At 36.3% G+C, this 17,545-nt stretch overlaps 4 protein-coding genes across 5 annotated transcripts; 1 reads left to right on the forward strand and 3 right to left on the reverse strand.

The window, feature by feature from the left end:
* Window positions 1–200: 200 nt before the first annotated feature.
* LOC132172968 (probable F-box protein At4g22030) lies at window positions 201–1,475 on the reverse strand. Its single transcript, XM_059584537.1, has one exon. The coding sequence runs from the start codon at window positions 1,470–1,472 to the stop codon at window positions 201–203; it is 1,272 nt and encodes a 423-aa protein (XP_059440520.1). The 5' UTR covers window positions 1,473–1,475.
* A 3,217-nt stretch (window positions 1,476–4,692) lies between these two features.
* On the reverse strand, window positions 4,693–7,696 carry LOC132170119 (probable F-box protein At4g22030). Its single transcript, XM_059581023.1, has 2 exons — window positions 7,419–7,696; window positions 4,693–6,013 (listed from the first exon to the last, which is right to left on the reverse strand). The coding sequence occupies exons 1-2, from the start codon at window positions 7,694–7,696 to the stop codon at window positions 4,693–4,695; spliced, it is 1,599 nt and encodes a 532-aa protein (XP_059437006.1).
* Window positions 7,697–10,214: 2,518 nt separating this feature from the next.
* LOC132173074 (probable F-box protein At4g22030) lies at window positions 10,215–11,486 on the reverse strand. The gene has a single exon (XM_059584645.1). It carries the CDS (start codon window positions 11,484–11,486, stop codon window positions 10,215–10,217), a length of 1,272 nt encoding a protein of 423 aa, XP_059440628.1.
* Window positions 11,487–12,330: 844 nt separating this feature from the next.
* On the forward strand, window positions 12,331–15,890 carry LOC132171070 (peroxisomal membrane protein PMP22-like). Of its 2 annotated transcripts, XM_059582286.1 has the most exons (8): window positions 12,331–12,347; window positions 12,559–12,733; window positions 13,092–13,190; window positions 14,594–14,695; window positions 14,985–15,060; window positions 15,360–15,430; window positions 15,525–15,610; window positions 15,722–15,890. In XM_059582286.1, the coding sequence occupies exons 2-8, from the start codon at window positions 12,659–12,661 to the stop codon at window positions 15,774–15,776; spliced, it is 564 nt and encodes a 187-aa protein (XP_059438269.1). In that variant the 5' UTR covers window positions 12,331–12,347; window positions 12,559–12,658; the 3' UTR covers window positions 15,777–15,890. The 2 variants fall into 2 exon arrangements, with proteins under 2 accessions (XP_059438269.1, XP_059438268.1); XM_059582285.1 differs by lacking the exon at window positions 12,331–12,347 and having other exon boundaries at window positions 12,427–12,733.
* The last annotated feature ends 1,655 nt before the right edge of the window (window positions 15,891–17,545 follow it).

The following is a 17,545-nucleotide window of genomic DNA, read 5'->3' on the forward strand; positions in this document are numbered from 1 at the left end:
AGTTTTCATACCCATCAATTATTTCCAATCACAAAACAATAAAATTAAGCATGCAATAATCAATCGTCTACACTAATAGCTAGCTGAGATAAATTAATTTGAGAAGTAGTATTTTTGTATGTTATAGGTTAATTTGTATAAACAATTGGTTTGTACAAATAATCAATGAATCAAAGAATAGCTGTGCACGAAATCTTAAACTAAAAGAGCTTGCTAGCGAATTCATCTATGGTGGTTCCATCTATTCGTGAAGAAGCTGACTTTCTAGCTAGTTCTCTGAGCTGTGACAAGCTTCTCCCCAGTTTTAAAGCCACATTCATTTCAAACAACTCCCCATTTTCTCTTTTCTCCAAATCTCTTTCCTCAAGTGTGGATTCAATTGATTCTTGGAGTAGCTGGAAGAAGCCAGCGCAGTTTTTGTACATCTCAAACACCATCCCAACTTGGCCACCATGCTCTAATGCATTAACCGCGCTACCTAAAGCCCCCGCAGCCACCGCTACTACTGCAGTCCATGAGCCGTTACCAACAAAAGCAGATCCGGCGGCTGCAATGCCAGTGAGCAATGGACCTGAGATGGCTAAAACCTTGTTGATCTTCAACACCAAGTTGCCTAGCCTTTCGTAGTCCTCAATGTCCTTTCTCTTTACTACCTCAATGATCTCTCGCATTTCTACTTCCATTTCTTCACTCCACCCATTCTTCTTCTCATCTCGTTGCTTTCCTTGAGAGGACTTGTTTTTCTTCTGGAGTCGCTGATTTGAAGGCCACCAAACAGATGGCTCAAACTTTGCAGGGAATTTGTCAAGCATGGCTCCTAGCAAGGGAAGTGGGTATGCTTTGTCGACGGCCAAAACCTTTTCCATAACGCTCTTCACATCTTCTTTAGATGGACTCCCGAGAGCCAGCATGGTTTGGATTTGGGTCTGGATCTGCTTGAACAATCTCGTAGCATTGCGTTGCTCCTCTGCAAGCTGTGAAGGCTGAATTTTATTCATCACAAGCAACATCCCAGTGGCTGCAGAATACAAGAGAGTGGACGAAAGTTTCAAAGCCAAAAGGGGCATTCCAGCGCCACCAATCGCTGCAGCACCGGCCATGGTGGCAGCGGTGAGGGTTATCATGTTGACGGAGTTGAGAAGAAGGGTATTCCAGTTTTCACGCTGTTCTCCAATGTTGGCGTGCATCTCCACCCTGTCAGCCACGGCTTCTAAGATGGCATATAGTTGGGTAGTCGCCGCAGTGGCGTCGGAGTTGGGTGATTTATCATGGATTGGTGCAGTACTGATCTTTTCTACCGGAACTATTCTCTTGAACCCATCTCTTAGATTCAATTCCTCAACCGGCTTTGTCGTTGGTATTTTTGGAATTGAGAAATAAGGAATGACTTCTGGAAGTCTAGGGACATGAATAACAGCATTGATTTGCCTGGAACAAGAAGATGAAGATAATCGCAGAGTTGAAGAAGCCATTTGATTGATGTTTTCTCTGAGCTTTTCTTGTGTTATGTGTTGTAGGGAAAGTGGAGAGGTGTTTGAGAATGGTGGCTTGTGGAGTCTGTATTTATAATATGGAAGGATAAGTACTGAAACGAATGGTCAGAATCCGATACAGAAAATATTGACCAGCTGATCACCGGGTTGACTCAGCCCCTTGGCTGACCTTTTCACTTTTCATAATTTTCAAGTTCAAAATTTTCTCCCTGGTATTAATGGGTCTCTCATGGGAAGCAGCAAAACTCGTCATTAGAACTGGTAAGCTATGATAATAAAACCACAATTTTCCATCACTATAAACCTTATTTATACTTTTAAAAATTATATTTTTATTTTATAATTGTTATTTTTTGATATTATTTACTTGATAGTTAATTAGTCTTCATCAACCCCAGAGAAAAATTATTGTGTGGGATACCGAATTTTTTTTCTTTCTAAATTACTAATTATATGCTAATTACTAATTAAATGTAATTAGTTCTGTAATATTAGTATATTACTCATAGTTGTTAGTGTATTTGGATTGGTATTTTTTGTTTATAAAATGGTAAAAGTATTTTGATATGACATAGAAGTAAGAAGTGTTTTCTGGTAGGATTTAAATTTGAACAAAAAAAAAACGTTTTTTCTTTTATACATACTTAGCTTGAGAAAATACAAACATATGTATAGCTCAATGTTTATTAAAAAAAAAAAAAAAAAAAAAAGTGGTTGAAAAGAATAATAATAAGAGTGGGTGCGTGTGACCACCCTAAATGAATGAGAGAGATGATTGGACAACCACCTTAGGCTTATTTATAGTAACCGTACGGTCACTTCTAACCAAAATAGAGAGTTGGCCATGTTACCTTGCGTATCACTCCTCCACTAATGGTGGTACATGGCCCCTTAACAATTTTTTGTTTTTTTTGTTTTTTTTTTTTTTTTAAATAGTAAGTTAGTTGATGTTTCTGTAAAAGTTTAAATATGTGTTTTGTCAAAATACTTTAATAAGAATGCGTGAAATTTTTTATAAAAAAATGTATGTGTTTTGAATTATTTATTAATGGATTAATATTTGAGAAGAATAAAAAATTCAAATTTAAAACAGAAAACAAAAGGAGAATAGGATAGCAAATATATATAGGCTTGGTCTTTTTCTTTTACTTTTATTTTTATTTTGGATCAAGCAATACGGCTATCTTTAACAGGTCAACATCTAAAAGAGGTCAAAAATTCAAAATCTACAAAGTGGATTCTTCAACTAAAAAAGAAAAAATTCTACAAGTGGTGATTGAAATTACTAAATTAGCAAATATGTATGCCTTTTTTGGTACGACATTTCAACTATTCAAAATTATTTGCATTTACTAATTGATACCCATCATATATATATATATATATGATGGGCAGTGCCACCTGAAATGGATTTCATCTTAAGTTTTTATACTTATGAATCGCGATTCTTTGGATTCCGATTACGTGCAATAAAGCGGGTAACAAGTTGCTTGAAAGTTTGATCGAATAAGTAAAAAGGAGAGCAATAAAGGCACAGAGGGGTCAAGATCTATAGTCTCGACAGACTCTCACGAAAGGTTACCCTGTTGCACGACATCATTATATAAGCTAATCTACGTTACAGTAAAAATCAGAATTAAGTGTTAAGGATTACAAAGTTGAATTGACATATTCTCTTATGAAATAGTTTCTTTTGTTGTCTGCCCATAATCACACGTTGCCTGCTTTCTTTTTTCTGCATGCTTTGAATCTCGAAATGGTTTTCTCATATGGCTGTCCTAGGATGCTGCTAGATACTTTCTTAACACAATCTTATTCCCTTTACTACCATATATTGCCATTTCTTCATAACTATCATCATGATTCACAGCCTAGATGGCATCATGATTCAGGGCAACGATGGTTGACACCTAATGCCCATTGATTTAAATTTTATTAATTTACTTCCTAAGGTTTTGATAAAATGTTTTAATTTTTATAAAGTAGATTCCGTTTACCTTTCAGTTAAATTTCAAACAATATTGCCACATCATATCTAATAAGAAGGTGACACAAGTAGCCTTTAATGAAAATATATATATATATAACAAAAAACAAAAGAAAAAAGAAAAGAAAAAAAAAACAACTACCCCCTTGTTAAAAATCCACATTAATAAGGTGGAATAGCAATGAAATAAGATTGTGGTTTATAGCGTTTATTGGCATTAAATATGAATACACTGACCTGAAGTGTTGCTTACAACAACACTATTTTAAATGGGTTGTAGGATATTTTCTCATATTAGTTTGGAAGAAATTTATGTCCCAAGTCCTTAAAAATTGATGTAATAGTACATATAATATTTGCTATGTAATTAGAGACTAAAATGTTGACCATTATATAATAAATCTAACATAAAATGTTGGCGCTTAGATGAGCTCATATTAATTAAGGTAACTCGAGCATTTTAATTTTTTCATTGAACTGTCCCACCTATAGTATTGTTCGTAAGGGAAAAATAGTGTACCAATCGAAAACTTCACTTAAGATTTACAAGCTTTTGAAATACGATCTGAATTCATATTGAGATTGTTAGATTAATTCTTGATTTATTCATGTCTTTGGAACAATATGACAAAAAGGAAAAAGTCTATGGCACGAGGCTCTGAAGTCTGAAGAGGTACGTAATTGGGACGATCAGTTTTGTAAGTTATATATGTTAAATCTCAAATATCCACTTATTTTAAATAGCTTTTTCTAATTAAATAATAAAAATAAATAATTAAATGAAACATAATATTCTAATCATATAAATAGAATATGCGACAGTAACCACAATCGAGTGACAAACTAAGTTTTCAAATGAGTTGACTTCCAATTCCAACCACTCAATGTAAACATAAGTTGTTTAATCCGGACCGCATGTCTTGAATTCCGAGTTTCACCCAATTGAAATACAACTTCCCTGTTCTGGCTGTACGTCGTAAAGCTAATGCAACGGCCACCAGCAACTTGACCGTTCAACAAATTGCACTAGGAAATTCAAGTCATTATATGCAAGAAACTAAAAAAATTATATTCTTTTGGACACAACTTTTGGCTTTTATTGCAGAAGTAACTGAGACATTTTTTGTATAGAATTAGCATTTGTCATTGTCAATGTTAGAGCTAGATTGTACAAAGAATCAAAGAATAGCTATATATGCACGAAATCTTAAACTAAAAGAGCTTGCTAGCGAATTCATCTATGTCGGTTCCATCTATACGTGAAGAAGCTGACTTTCTGGCTAGTTCTTTGAGATTTGACAAGCTTCTCCCCAATTTTAAAGCCATATTCATTTCAAACAACTCTCCGTTTTCTCTTTTCTCCAAATCTCTTTCCTCAAGTGTGACTTCAATGGATTCTTGGAGTAATTGGAAGAAGCCAGTGCAGTTTCTATACATCTCAAACACCATCCCAACTTGGCCACCATGTTCGAATGCATTAACCGCGCTACCTAAAGCCCCCGCAGCCACCGCTACTACTGCAGCCCATGAGGCGTTACCAACGAAAGCAGATCCGACGGCTGCAATGCCAGTGAGTAATGGACCTGAGATGGCTAAAACCTTGTTGATCTTCAACACCAAGTTGCCTAGCCTTTCGTAGTCCTCAATGTCCTTTCTCTTCACCACCTCGACGATCTCTCGCATTTCTACTTCCATTTCCTCACTCCACCCATTATTCTTCTGACCTCGTTGCTTTCCTTCACAGGACTTGTTTTTCTTCTGGAGTTGCTGATTTGAAGGCCACCAAACAGATGGCTCAAACTTTGCAGGGAATTTGTCAAGCATGGCTCCTATCAAGGGAAGTGGGTATGCTCTGTCGACGGCCAAAACCTTTTCCATCACTTCCTTCACATCTTCTTCAGTTGGATTCCCGAGAGCCATCATGGTTTGGATTTGGGTATGGATCTGCTTGAACAATCTCGTAGCATTGCGTTGCTCCTCTGCAAGCTGTGAAGGCTGAATTTTGTTCATCACAAGCAACATCCCAGTGGCTGCAGAATATAAGAGAGTGGACGACAGTTTCAAAGCCAAAAGGGGCATTCCGGCGCCACCAATGGCTGCAGCACCAGCCATAGTGGCAGCAGTGAGGGTTATCATGTTGACGGAGTTGAGAAGTAGGGTATTCCAGTTTTCACGCTGTTTTCCCATGTTTGCGTGCATCTCCTCCCTGTCAGCTACGGCCTCTAAGATGGCATAGAGTTGGGTAGTTGCAATTTTGTCATCAGTTGATGTGGTAGTGATCTCATTGATCTTTTCTACCGGGACTATGCTCGTGAATCCCTCCCTTATCTTCAATTCCTCAACCAGCTTTCTTGTTGGTACTTTTGGAACCGAGAAATAAGTGATGACTTTAGGAAGTTTAGGGACATGAATAGCAGCATTGATATGCCTGGAACAAGAAGATGATGAAGATAATCGGAGAGTTGAAGAAGCCATTTGATGGAGGTTTTCTCTGAGCTTTTCTTGGTTGAGATTGAGAATGGAGGTAGAGAGGCTGGTTGAGTCTTATTTATAGCAGCAATATAATATCGAACAACACCTGAAACGAAGCGGTCAGACACGGAAAATAAATATTGACTGGCTGCATGGGTTGACCTGGCCTATTAATGGGTGACCCATTCTCTTCTTTATTCATAATATTCAATTTCTAAATTTTTTACTCGCTTGTCTTGGGTCTCAACTCTCATGCGCCGTGGCCCGTTGTAAAATTAACTTCAAACTTTGTTATATATATCTTCCGTTACTACAAAACTCGGTCTCTTCCTTTTATTTTATTTTTTATTTTACTACAATATCTTCGAGTCAAAATCAAATATACGGCTTGGAAATTTGTCATCCAAATGTTTTCTGTTTTAAATGATAAAAAATAATTTGTTTTAAAAATCCTTAGGCTTATTTATGGTAGCCATACGGCCACGTCTAACTAAAATAGAGAGTTGGCCACGTAACCATCTTTCCTCCACTAAGGGTGGCGCATGTTTCTGTAAAAGCTAAATATGTGTTTTGTCAAAATACTGAAATTTTTTATAAAAAAAATGTATGTGTTTTGAATTATTTATTAATGGATTTGAGAAGAATAAAAAATTCAAATTTAAAACAGAAAACAAAAGGAGATCATAGGATAGCAAACATATATAGGGTTGGTCTGTTTCTTTTACTTTCATTTTTATTTTGGATCAAGCAATACGGCTATCTTTAACAGGTCAACATCTATAGGAGGTCAATATCTACAAGTGGATATTTCAAATATATATATCTACAAATTTAAAACAGAAAACAAAAAGAAAATAGTCTTTTATTGTGGATCGGTCAAGCAATAGTCTTTTAACAGGTCAACATCTACAAGGGGTTAAAATTCAAAATCTACAAAGTGGATTGGATTCTTCAAAAATAAAATAAAAATAAAATTCTACAATTGGTGATTGAAATTAGCAAATATGTACGACATATCAACTATTCAAAATTAGTAGCATTTACTTATACCCATCATATATTTCTTGCCTTACTATTGGTGATTTCATGGGGAGTGCCATATGAGATGGATTTCATCTTAAGTTTTTATAGTTGTGATTCTTTGGATCTCGATTCTGGTCAATAGAGCGTGTAACAAGTTGCTTGAACGTCTGACTTATTAAAATAATGGTTAAGTGATTAAATTTACCTCTTTTTATCAACTTAAATTTTTAGGACAAGTAGTAATTTAACATGATATTAATGTCATTTTATGTGGCCTCTAATAAACGTCTTTGACGTTTCCTTGCGCTGCCTCAGATGACGTCATTGTTCTAGTCGTTCGCGCGCTGCCAAGCACTCTGCTGCTAAAAATCTCTTCCACGCCTTCATCACAGCCTCATCTAAGAAAGTTATTCCAGATTCATGCTTGCAAGGCACAGATCTACCAATCTGTGGAAGACCGGTCACCAACATCCTCCGAATGCACTACCATGCGCCGCCAAAAGGTGATGCTGTGTTGTCCACTCGTAGCCACATCCGGTGGATCAACCAGGTTGCAACGCTGTTCCATAGATCTACTGCCGTTGGTCTCAAATCCGTCAAGAAGCCGCCAATGGACTGCGAAAGCGCTCACACGCGCCGCTAGAAGTTTCTGGCTTTCCGCCACGCGCCGCAACATACAGCCGATCAACTTGGTTGCGGGGCCATCCCGAAGATCCTTCATCGGCCGTCACAAATCCTACAAGAACAACGCAAACGGACTGCGGGCTTCAAACGCGCCACCACGCGCCGTTTGAAGTTGCTGCACGTGGGCTTCACGCGCCACAGCAACACCACGGTGAAGCACGTGTACCACACGCGCTAGACGCTTTCACTCATCCTTGCAACTACATGTCAGCCTCTCAGCGTGCCACGTCAACCCTAGTGCTACTCCACCTCTACCATGTCAGCACCTCCAACCCAGTCCAAAGCTGTCAACCCGGTTCACTGGTTTAGACTCCGATCACTTCTCTTCGAGCCAGACCGGTCCATTCATTAAGTTTTTTGGATAACTGGTAATTTAACATGTATCAGAGCCAAAGGTCCAGTGATCGAACCTTGACTCCGTCATTTCACCCCCCATTTTAATTAAAATATTTCACGTGTTGGGCCTCACCTATTAAAATAGAGTTTTAGCCCACACATTAGGGTGTGTGTTAAAGTAATGGTTAAGTGATTAAATTTTTCTCTTTCTATCAACTTAAATTTTTAGGAGAAATGATAATTTAACATGACTGAATAAGTAAAGTCTCGACAAACTCTCACGTGAGCTATGAGGTTACCCTATTGTACGACACCAATATATACTTCAATATACATTAAAGTAAAAATCAGAATTAAGCGTAAGCATTCACAACAGCTCCCTTATATATGGTTCTTTTCCTTAAGTTTAGGGAAAATGTCCAAAAAGTCATAAAAAGCCACCCACAGTAGACTACATATCTTACTTCTGAACATTAGGATAGCGACGGTGCAACCCAATGTATTGGGTTGCACTGTAGCAATCATTGTGCTTATTAAAATAGAAAGAAAAAAAATAATAAAAAACTCATTCTCTCTCCTAAATTATTTAGAAAGTAGAGAAATAAATAATTAAAAAAAAAAAAAAAGTAAACAAATGATATTTAATTAGTATATGGAATGATAAAATGAAGCTATTGTTGAGTATATATATATATATATATATATATATATGAAAGTAAAAAGTAGTTTTGATCCTCAAATTAAAATTAAAATTAAAAAAAAAAAAAAAAAGAAAAAAAAAAAAAAAAGAGACATAAATGCTCTAAGTTAAGGATTACAAAGTTGAATTGACATATTCTCTTTTGAAATAGTTTCTTTTGTTGCCTGCACTGAATCGCACGTTGCTTGCTTTTCTTTTCTTTTCTTTTCAATGCTTTGAATCTTGACATGGTTTGCTCATATGGTGATCTTGGGATGTTGCTAGATATACTTTCTTAATACAATTTATTCCCTTTACTGCCATTGCCATTTCTTCATAATTATCATCATGATTCACAGCCTAGATGGCATCATGATTCTGGGCAACAATATTATGATGGTTAACACCTAAAAGGCATGACTTTTATCAAATTAGATCCCAATATTGGTTTTAATTTTATCAATTTATTTTCTAAGGTTTTAATTTTTATCAAATTGATTCCGTCTACCATCCGTTAAATTTCAAGTAGTACTACCACATCATATCTAATCAAAAGACAATACAAGTAGCCTTTAATGGAAATATATATATAGAGATTTAGTCAAAGCTTGGGATAAGCAGGGGTTAAGGGTCAAATATTTTAGTGGGTAGGGATCAATAGGTAATAAATAAATAAATACCTTAACAATTTTTTTTTCCTTGAGTTGGGGGGCCATGGCCTACACCGGCCACCCCAGCTCCGTCCCTATATATATATATCATTGAACTGTCCCACATATAGTATTGTTCGTAAGGTAAAAGAATGTACCAATCGAAACTTCACTTAAGATTTACAAGCTTTTGAAATATGATCCAAACTCATATTTAGATTGTTAGATTAATTCTTGATTTCTTGCTGAAGACCGAAGTGGCGGATCAGAATCTTCCTGCGACTCCTAGAAGGTTTCTTTGTTTGCGAATCGAGATTTGCATGGTCCTTCATGGTGGTTTGTCGAGAGAGATCAAAGAGAGAGGTAGGAAGAAGAGAGAGCTAGAGAGGGGCTACAAGAGAGAGAGAGAGAGAGAGAGAGAGAATGAAAAAAGAAAAAACATAAGAAGTTTCGAAAAAAAAAAGAAGAAGAGAAAACAGATGGCACAAACAATAAAAAAATAAATAATAAAATAATAAAAAATGGTTCTTGAAAAAAGTGCTGCTATCTACATGTATTATTTTTTCTTGCTAATCCAATAAAATCTCAATTTTCTTTTTTTTTTTTTGCTAATTCAATGTGGGAGATTTTTTAGAAATCTGATTAGTCATTTTAGATAAAAGTATCATTTGACTCTTCCATTGTGAGTGCTCTAAATAAGGATAGTTTTCATATCCATCAATTATTTCCAATCACAAAACAATAAAAGCATGCAAATCAATCTTCTGCACTAATAGCTGAGATAAAATTTGAGAAGTAGTATTTTTTCTATGTTATAGGTTAATTTGTATAAACAATTGGTTTGTACAAATAATCAATGAACAAAGAATAGCTGTGCATGAAATCTTAAACTAAAAAAGCTTGCTAGCAAATTCATTTATGGTGGTTCCATCCATACGTGAAGAAGCCGACTTTCTGGCAAGTTCTCTGAGTTGTGACAAGCTTCTCCCCAATTTCAAAGCCACATTTATTTCAAACAACTCCCCGTTTTTTCTTTTCTCCAAATTTCTTTCCTCAAGTGTGGATTCAATTGATTCTTGAAGTAGTTGGAAGAAGCCAGCGCAGTTTCTGTACATCTCAAACACCATCCCAACTTGGCCACCATGCTCGAATGCATTAACCGCGCTACCTAAAGCCCCCGCAGCCACCGCTACTACTGCAGCCCATGAGCCGTTACCGACAAAAGCAGATCCGACGGCTGCAATGCCAGTGAGTAATGGACCTGAGATGGCTAAAATCTTGTTGATCTTCAACACCAAGTTGCCTAGCCTTTCGTAGTCCTCAATGTCCTTTCTCTTCAGCACTTCGATGATCTCTCGCATTTCTACTTCCATTTCCTCACTCCACCCATTATTCTTCTGACCTCGTTGCTTTCCTTCAGATGACTTGTTTTTCTTCTGGATTTGTTGATTTGTAGGCCACCAAACAGATGGCTCAAACTTTGCAGGGAATTTGTCAAGCATGGCTCCTAGCAAGGGAAGTGGGTATCCTTTGTCGACAGCCAAAACCTTTTCCATCACGCCCTTCACATCTTTTTCCGTTGGAGTCCCGAGAGCCATCATAGTTTGGATTTGGGTCTGGATCTGCTTGAACATCCTCGTAGCATTGCGTTGCTCCTCTGCAAGCTGTGAAGGCTGTATTTTGTTCATCACAAGCAGCATCCCAGTGGCTGCAGAATACAAGAGAGTGGACGAAAGTTTCAAAGCCAAAAGGGGCATTCCGGCGCCACCAATGGCTGCAGCACCAGCCATGGTGGCAGCAGTGAGAGTAATCATGTTGATGGAATTGAGAAGAAGGGTATTCCAGTTTTCACGCTGTTTTCCAATGTTTGCGTGCATCTCCACCCTGTCAGCCACGGCCTCTAAGATAGCATAGAGTTGGGTAGTCGCCGCAATGGCGTCGGAGTTGGGTGATTTATCATGGATTGGTGCGGTACTGATCTTTTCTACCGGAACTATTCTCTTGAACCCATCTCTTATATTCAATTCCTCAACCGGCTTTGTCGTCGGTATTTTTGGAATTGAGAAATAAGGAATGACTTTAGGAAGTTTAGGGACATGAATAACAGCATCGATTTGCCTGGAACAAGAAAATGAAAATAATCGCAGAGTTGAAGAAGCCATTTGATTGATGTTTTCTCTAAGCTTTTCTTGTGTTATGTGTTGTAGGGAGAGTGGAGAGGTATTTGAGAATGGAGGCTTGTAGAGTCTCTATTTATAATATTGAAGGATAACAGAAACGAATGGTCAGAATCAGATATGGAAAATATTGACCAGCTGACCCGCATGACTCAGCCCCTTGGCTGACCTTTTCACTCTTTATAATTTTCAAGTTCAAAATTTTCTCCCTGGCACTGGGTCTCTCATGGTACGCAGTAAAACTCGTCATTAGAACTGGTAAGCAATGATATCATAAAACTATAATTTTCCATCACTACAAACCTTATTTATACTTTTAAAAATTATATTTTTATTTTATAATTATTATTAATTTTTTAAAACGCACTCCCAAACAGACCCTTAATCCTCATCAACCCCAGAGAAAAATTATTGTGTGGGATACCAAATGTTTTTTCTAAATTACTAAGCAGGATACAGATATTTTTATTCTCATTTTATTATTTTAGTTAATTTAAATAAAATTTAGATAAAAAGGCTCTAATAAACTGAATTTAATAATTAATTTTCAATACAAAGAAAACTTTATTTGTTTGTGTTTCTCTTCCAATCCGAACGGGCTTTCAAAGAGGGCTTTCGCAATAGATTGTGGTTGACTTGTCCATCTTCAACGCCCAACGGGCCGAACCCATTCAATAAAGGTTCCCTGCCCAACCTTTTTCCTAAGTAATTCAAACTGCTAAAAATCCAAATAATATCTTAGAGACTATCTAGAGACAAGAAAGGGAAAGCAGAATATGCTAGCACCTGCTCACACTGGTTGATTAAATCGAAGAATTTGACTCGATATAATTGATGAAAACAAATGTAAACGTATTTTTTTTTATAATAATTTATATAAATTAGCACAATTACTAATAATTAATAGAATTTAAATTAGAATCATTTGTAATTCATCTAAAACTGTCTTAACAAAGCATCTAACTTTCTGTTAAATAGTTAACAACGTGGTACATGTTTCTTGGGAGTAGTTGGTGCTTTTTAAGTTGGGGGTACTAATTTGGAAGATATTTTGAAGGAGTCAGCACTGCATATAGTTGAGCCAGTTAATTACCCAGAAGTGGAAAACTGCGTGTTCTCTCTTGCAAGATCCAAAGGAATTGGAAGCAAAATCAAGCATGGGATCGAAAGCGAAGAAGGGGTTGTTCCACCAGTACTTGGTGCAGCTTCAGCGTCACCCCCTGAGAACCAAGGTCGACACTTTGCCCATCTCTCATTCGTTTTTGTAAATATTGAGTTTGCTTAATTTTTCGCTTAGCCCCTATTTGGTTGCTGGGAAATTGGAAGAAAGTAGAAGGAAAGTGAAAGTCTGAATCTTGATCAGTTTTTCTTTTCTGGGTTTCGAATATGTGCAACGTGCAGGAAACATAGTTGAAAACAAAAAAATAAAATAAAAAATAAATCAAAGTCCACTTTTTTTTGTTGAAGTTTGTTAAATTATTCGATAAAAAAAGGGAAAATGTGTCTTTTTTCACTTTTGTGAATTGGGTTTTTATTTTTCTCATTGATTAATCACCATGTGATGTACTGTATAATATGCTATTAAATCAGGCAATTACAGCCGGGGTGTTGTCAGGGATTAGTGATGTGGTTTCTCAGAAGCTCACTGGAATACAGAAGATTCAGCTGAGACGGCTTGTTCTGAAAGTGGTAATGCTCTTTATTTTTTCCTTTTATCCAAATTACTTAGAGTTGCAATTTCTGTTTAAGGTATGTAACGTTTGTGGCTGCGCATGTGGGCTTTATGTTTTCCTTTTGATTTTTGTTATTGGATTATGTTAAAAGCTCAAAGTAAGCATGTTGGTGCTCTGTGTTTGGACACTGGGACATTGAGTCTGTTTATAATTTGAAGATAAACTTATTAGCTTTAGTGGTCTTTAGAATCATCAGAGTTTTGAAGTTGCTCTTTGTAAGATAAAATCTTGGCAAATATTTGTTGTAGACGCTAATGTGAGCTAGCTCAATGCTAGTGCAAATGAGAAAGAGAAATTATATTTGTTGTCTATCTTATAATTGTTTTTTTTTTTTTTTTTTTTATGAATATCTTTCTCATAATTGTTATATGTTATTTAAAAAATTATGGCTGAGAAAGTAAGGATTTATCATTGGCCAATTACCATAATTTGTGTATAGTGTACTACATATATATACACATATAGATCCAGTATATTCTGGAATGCAGACAATTTGACCCAAAATACCAACATTTTTGTTTTGGATGATTTCCGGGTTTGACCATGGAGGCAAGACACCTTGGACTGAAAAATCAATAAACACCTAAGAAGATGAAGTTCAGGAAGCTTTTTTCTTTTGCCCCCTTGGGTTATTTTTAGTTCTACCATTTGAATTTCCTGCTCTCACTTTTTCAAAGCTATTCGTTCATTTAGTAGCACTACCCTGTGTTCTGGCACCAAAATTCAAGTACTGAGGGTTTTTCTATTTGTATTGTTTATTCCTGCTGCACAATTTGGTATAGTGTTTGTTGAAATGTAAAGTTCATGGCTTCATGCTCTATATTCCTTCCCTGTTCCCTATTGGTTCTTGCATACTATTTAACTTCAAATGAGGTGAGTACCAGATGAACGTGGCTATTTGTGGAATTATTTTACTTGAGTGAATCCCTGATAAGCTCAAATTACAATGTGGGGAATCGGGTTCAGGCCTATAAGTAAATGGAATGGCATGCATTTGATACCTCCTGACCTGCCTGAAGATCAATCCCTCAAGGAGGGTTTCTGTATCGGGGCATACAGATCATGTTTGCTTGCAGTGCTTATGGTTGATTTTCAATATAAAATCATAATTGAAGTTATTATTAGGTGACAATTTATGTTTTTCTATTTGAATTTTTTAAAAGAATGTACATGAAATTTGGTTAGATGAGTATGTATTGAAACACTCTTTGTTCTGACCTGAAAATATGAATGTACCAAAGCAAAAAGATGCTAGTGTAGTAGAGTTTTATGCATGTCAACTACTTGTATATTGATTTCATGCGTGTATCTACTGTTTCATGTCTTTCCAGCAATCTATACTAACATAGCTAACTGCAGCTTTTTGGAGCCGTTTATCTTGGGCCTTTTGGGCATTTCCTGTATATACTACTGGATAAAATTTTCAAGGGCAAGAAGGATTCAAAAACAGTAGCTAAAAAGGTATGCTACCTACCCTCATGCTCTGGTTGGTTGCTTAGTGGGCAGAGGTAAAGAATACTTATCCAAAATTTTAGCATAATCATTGGGAGCCCAAATACAGTAAAATTTGATATTCTCAGTTCTTCTGTTTTGGTAACCATATGCGTAACCACTGTGCCTTAATTTTCATTTTAAAAAGAAGTTTGCTTTCATATCTGTTCAAGAATGCATGAGGGTTAATCAAGTACTGATTGATTTAAAATTAGGTGTCTTATATTGAAGTTCTAAACTGCCTAATCAATTATTTCAGGTGGTGCTGGAGCAGTTGACATCTTCTCCTTGGAACAACTTGCTATTCATGATTTACTATGGGTTGATCATTGAGGGTAAGTCTGTATCACATCTGAGTATTATATATGGGATCCAAACATGTGAGATGTATAACTGGAGCAAAGGGATAACACACTCCAGTCACATGCAATAAAGTATTGTTAGAATGAATTATTTCTCATGGCAACTCTTAAATACATTTTGGAGTCAAACAACTCCCAAGTTTTTTAAAGTGTCAACCTGAAAGAAGCATGTGAGCATATAGGCTATGTATGAGCCATCGTATACCACTATAGAGCTGTGAACGTTGCTGCTTATAATCTTTTTTTTTTAAAAAAAAATTTGTGAAATGCAGGGAGACCTTGGATGCATGTGAAAACTAACATTAAGAAGAATTATCCATCGGTGCAGCTTACTGCATGGACGGTATTGCCCTGTTCCCATTATGTATTATTGTGATACCACCCTGATTAAGAACATAAGTATATCTTAATATTACCTTGATTATTTCTAAATGCAGTTTTGGCCGGTTGTCGGGTGGGTAAATCACCAGTATGTGCCGCTTCAGTTCCGTGTCATTTTCCATAGCTTAATTGCATTTGGCTGGTACATTCTCTTATCTCTCTTCTGCACCACTCCCTAACATCTTAAACTTATGTTCCTTTCTATTGATACCATTATGACAGTGGTGTTTCATTTTCTCAATTTTTCTCTCAGGGGGATCTTTTTGAATCTACGAGCAAGATCTTTGACATTGACGAAGGCCAAATGAAAAGATAATTAATGTGTAAGATTTATGCTCACAGTTTGTGCCACTTCTCTGTGGTTCATGATGTCTTTTGCACAATCATGTATTCAAAAATATAAATCCATACTCTTTTCGATATGTATCTGTCTATTTAGTTATTTATCATGATTTGGGATTCATTTATCTTCATGCCATTATCCGAGCCGTCTTTTCTTGTCTAGCTAGCAAGCTTATGCATTCATGTGGAAAAATGATTCTCTCAATTTCAAATCTCTTCTATTTCCTTCAGTTAGTGTATTTAAAAGGGTAGTGTTGTCTAAAAATTTTAACATCAAAATAATTTGGACAATTTTTCCTTTCTAAATGCACTAACCGGAGGAAATGAAGGGAATTTGAAATGGAGAGAATCCTTTTCCATGTGGAGGGTGACTGTGTTAAGATCCCGGGCCCAATTATTGATTCAAAAGTTGAATGTGTTCGAGAGATATATCAAAGAAATATCTCGTTTGGATAATAATTAAATAGATGTTGGATCCCATTCTAATTGAAATGTCAACAACTATTTCTGTTGTACAAAAGTCATAGCCACAATTTTCTATCCCAAGTCGTTTGGGCAACTTTGAAGGTTCTACTCGTTATGGGTGTTGAAAGTCAGCATAGTGAAATGGTAAGTGGTCTAATTTCTAATGCCATGAGCTTGTTCTGACTTCCAACAATGAGACCTTTTCCCTATAATGGGAAAAATTAAACGCTTTTAATTTAGTTCTTAAGTTTTCAATCTCGTCTTTGGGCTTTTATCTAATTTTAAATAGATTTCATCCGTCAACTTCTCATCTAATTAATTAATGGTATGTCATGTGCGACCAATCAATTAATGTCACACGGCTCTCGTTTGACTCCTCATATGCCAAACCAAAAAAATCATTCACATACAACACCAACATGGCCAAGAGATTCAGAAAAGAACCCATTACAAGAGCATTATTAGATAGAGATTCCTGCACTCATTGGCTCCGTGTTCTAACTTCTGAGTGGGCTCAAATGCACTGTCCTATTAGAATGGGCCATGGGCGGTAATGGCCCTCATGTCCAGCCCAATTCCATACCTCTCCTTGCCGTCATGCTTTCTTTCTAAGCTCTGATCCAAGTTGCCTATGGCCATAGACTGATTAAACTATTTAAGATTGCATGCAGTGATTACACCCACCCACCAACTCTAGTGTTGAATGATTTATTGCCTGTCAACAACAAAGCAATTTACTAAAAGAAAAAAGATTAGAAAGGGTTGTATAATAGTTTTATTGCAAGTCTTTTACAAATTGACCCGATAATGTACGTGCCACTTATTACTGCCACTAAATAATTAAATTTATTTGTTTAATTTTTTCACTACGTCACACTTACACATGTTAGTCATATAAGTTAATAAAAAATTGTAGTAAAATTTATAATATCCCCAATAAAAAAGAAAAAAAATAAAATACAATGTATTCTGCCGAAAACTGGCGAAAAGTCACTCCGATGATGTTTTAGGTCACTCTCTCAACCTGCCCCGATTCAGAAGCAGTTAGTTGATATGATAACCACCACGTTGCCCCCACCACCCACATTTATTTGCGTAAACCCATCACCATCCTTCTCCTCTATTTATTTTCTACATGTAAATTAAAATAATTAAAGTAACATGCTCCCAAAAGCAGATATGCTTTTTAACTTTGGCAACTGCCGTTCATAATGGATGGTTAATCACCAACTTATTAAATCAAATCATATACATCACAAAAGGTTAAGGC

This window comes from Corylus avellana, chromosome ca2, assembly GCF_901000735.1.
Source record: "Corylus avellana chromosome ca2, CavTom2PMs-1.0".
NCBI classification, from domain to species: domain Eukaryota; kingdom Viridiplantae; phylum Streptophyta; class Magnoliopsida; order Fagales; family Betulaceae; genus Corylus; species Corylus avellana.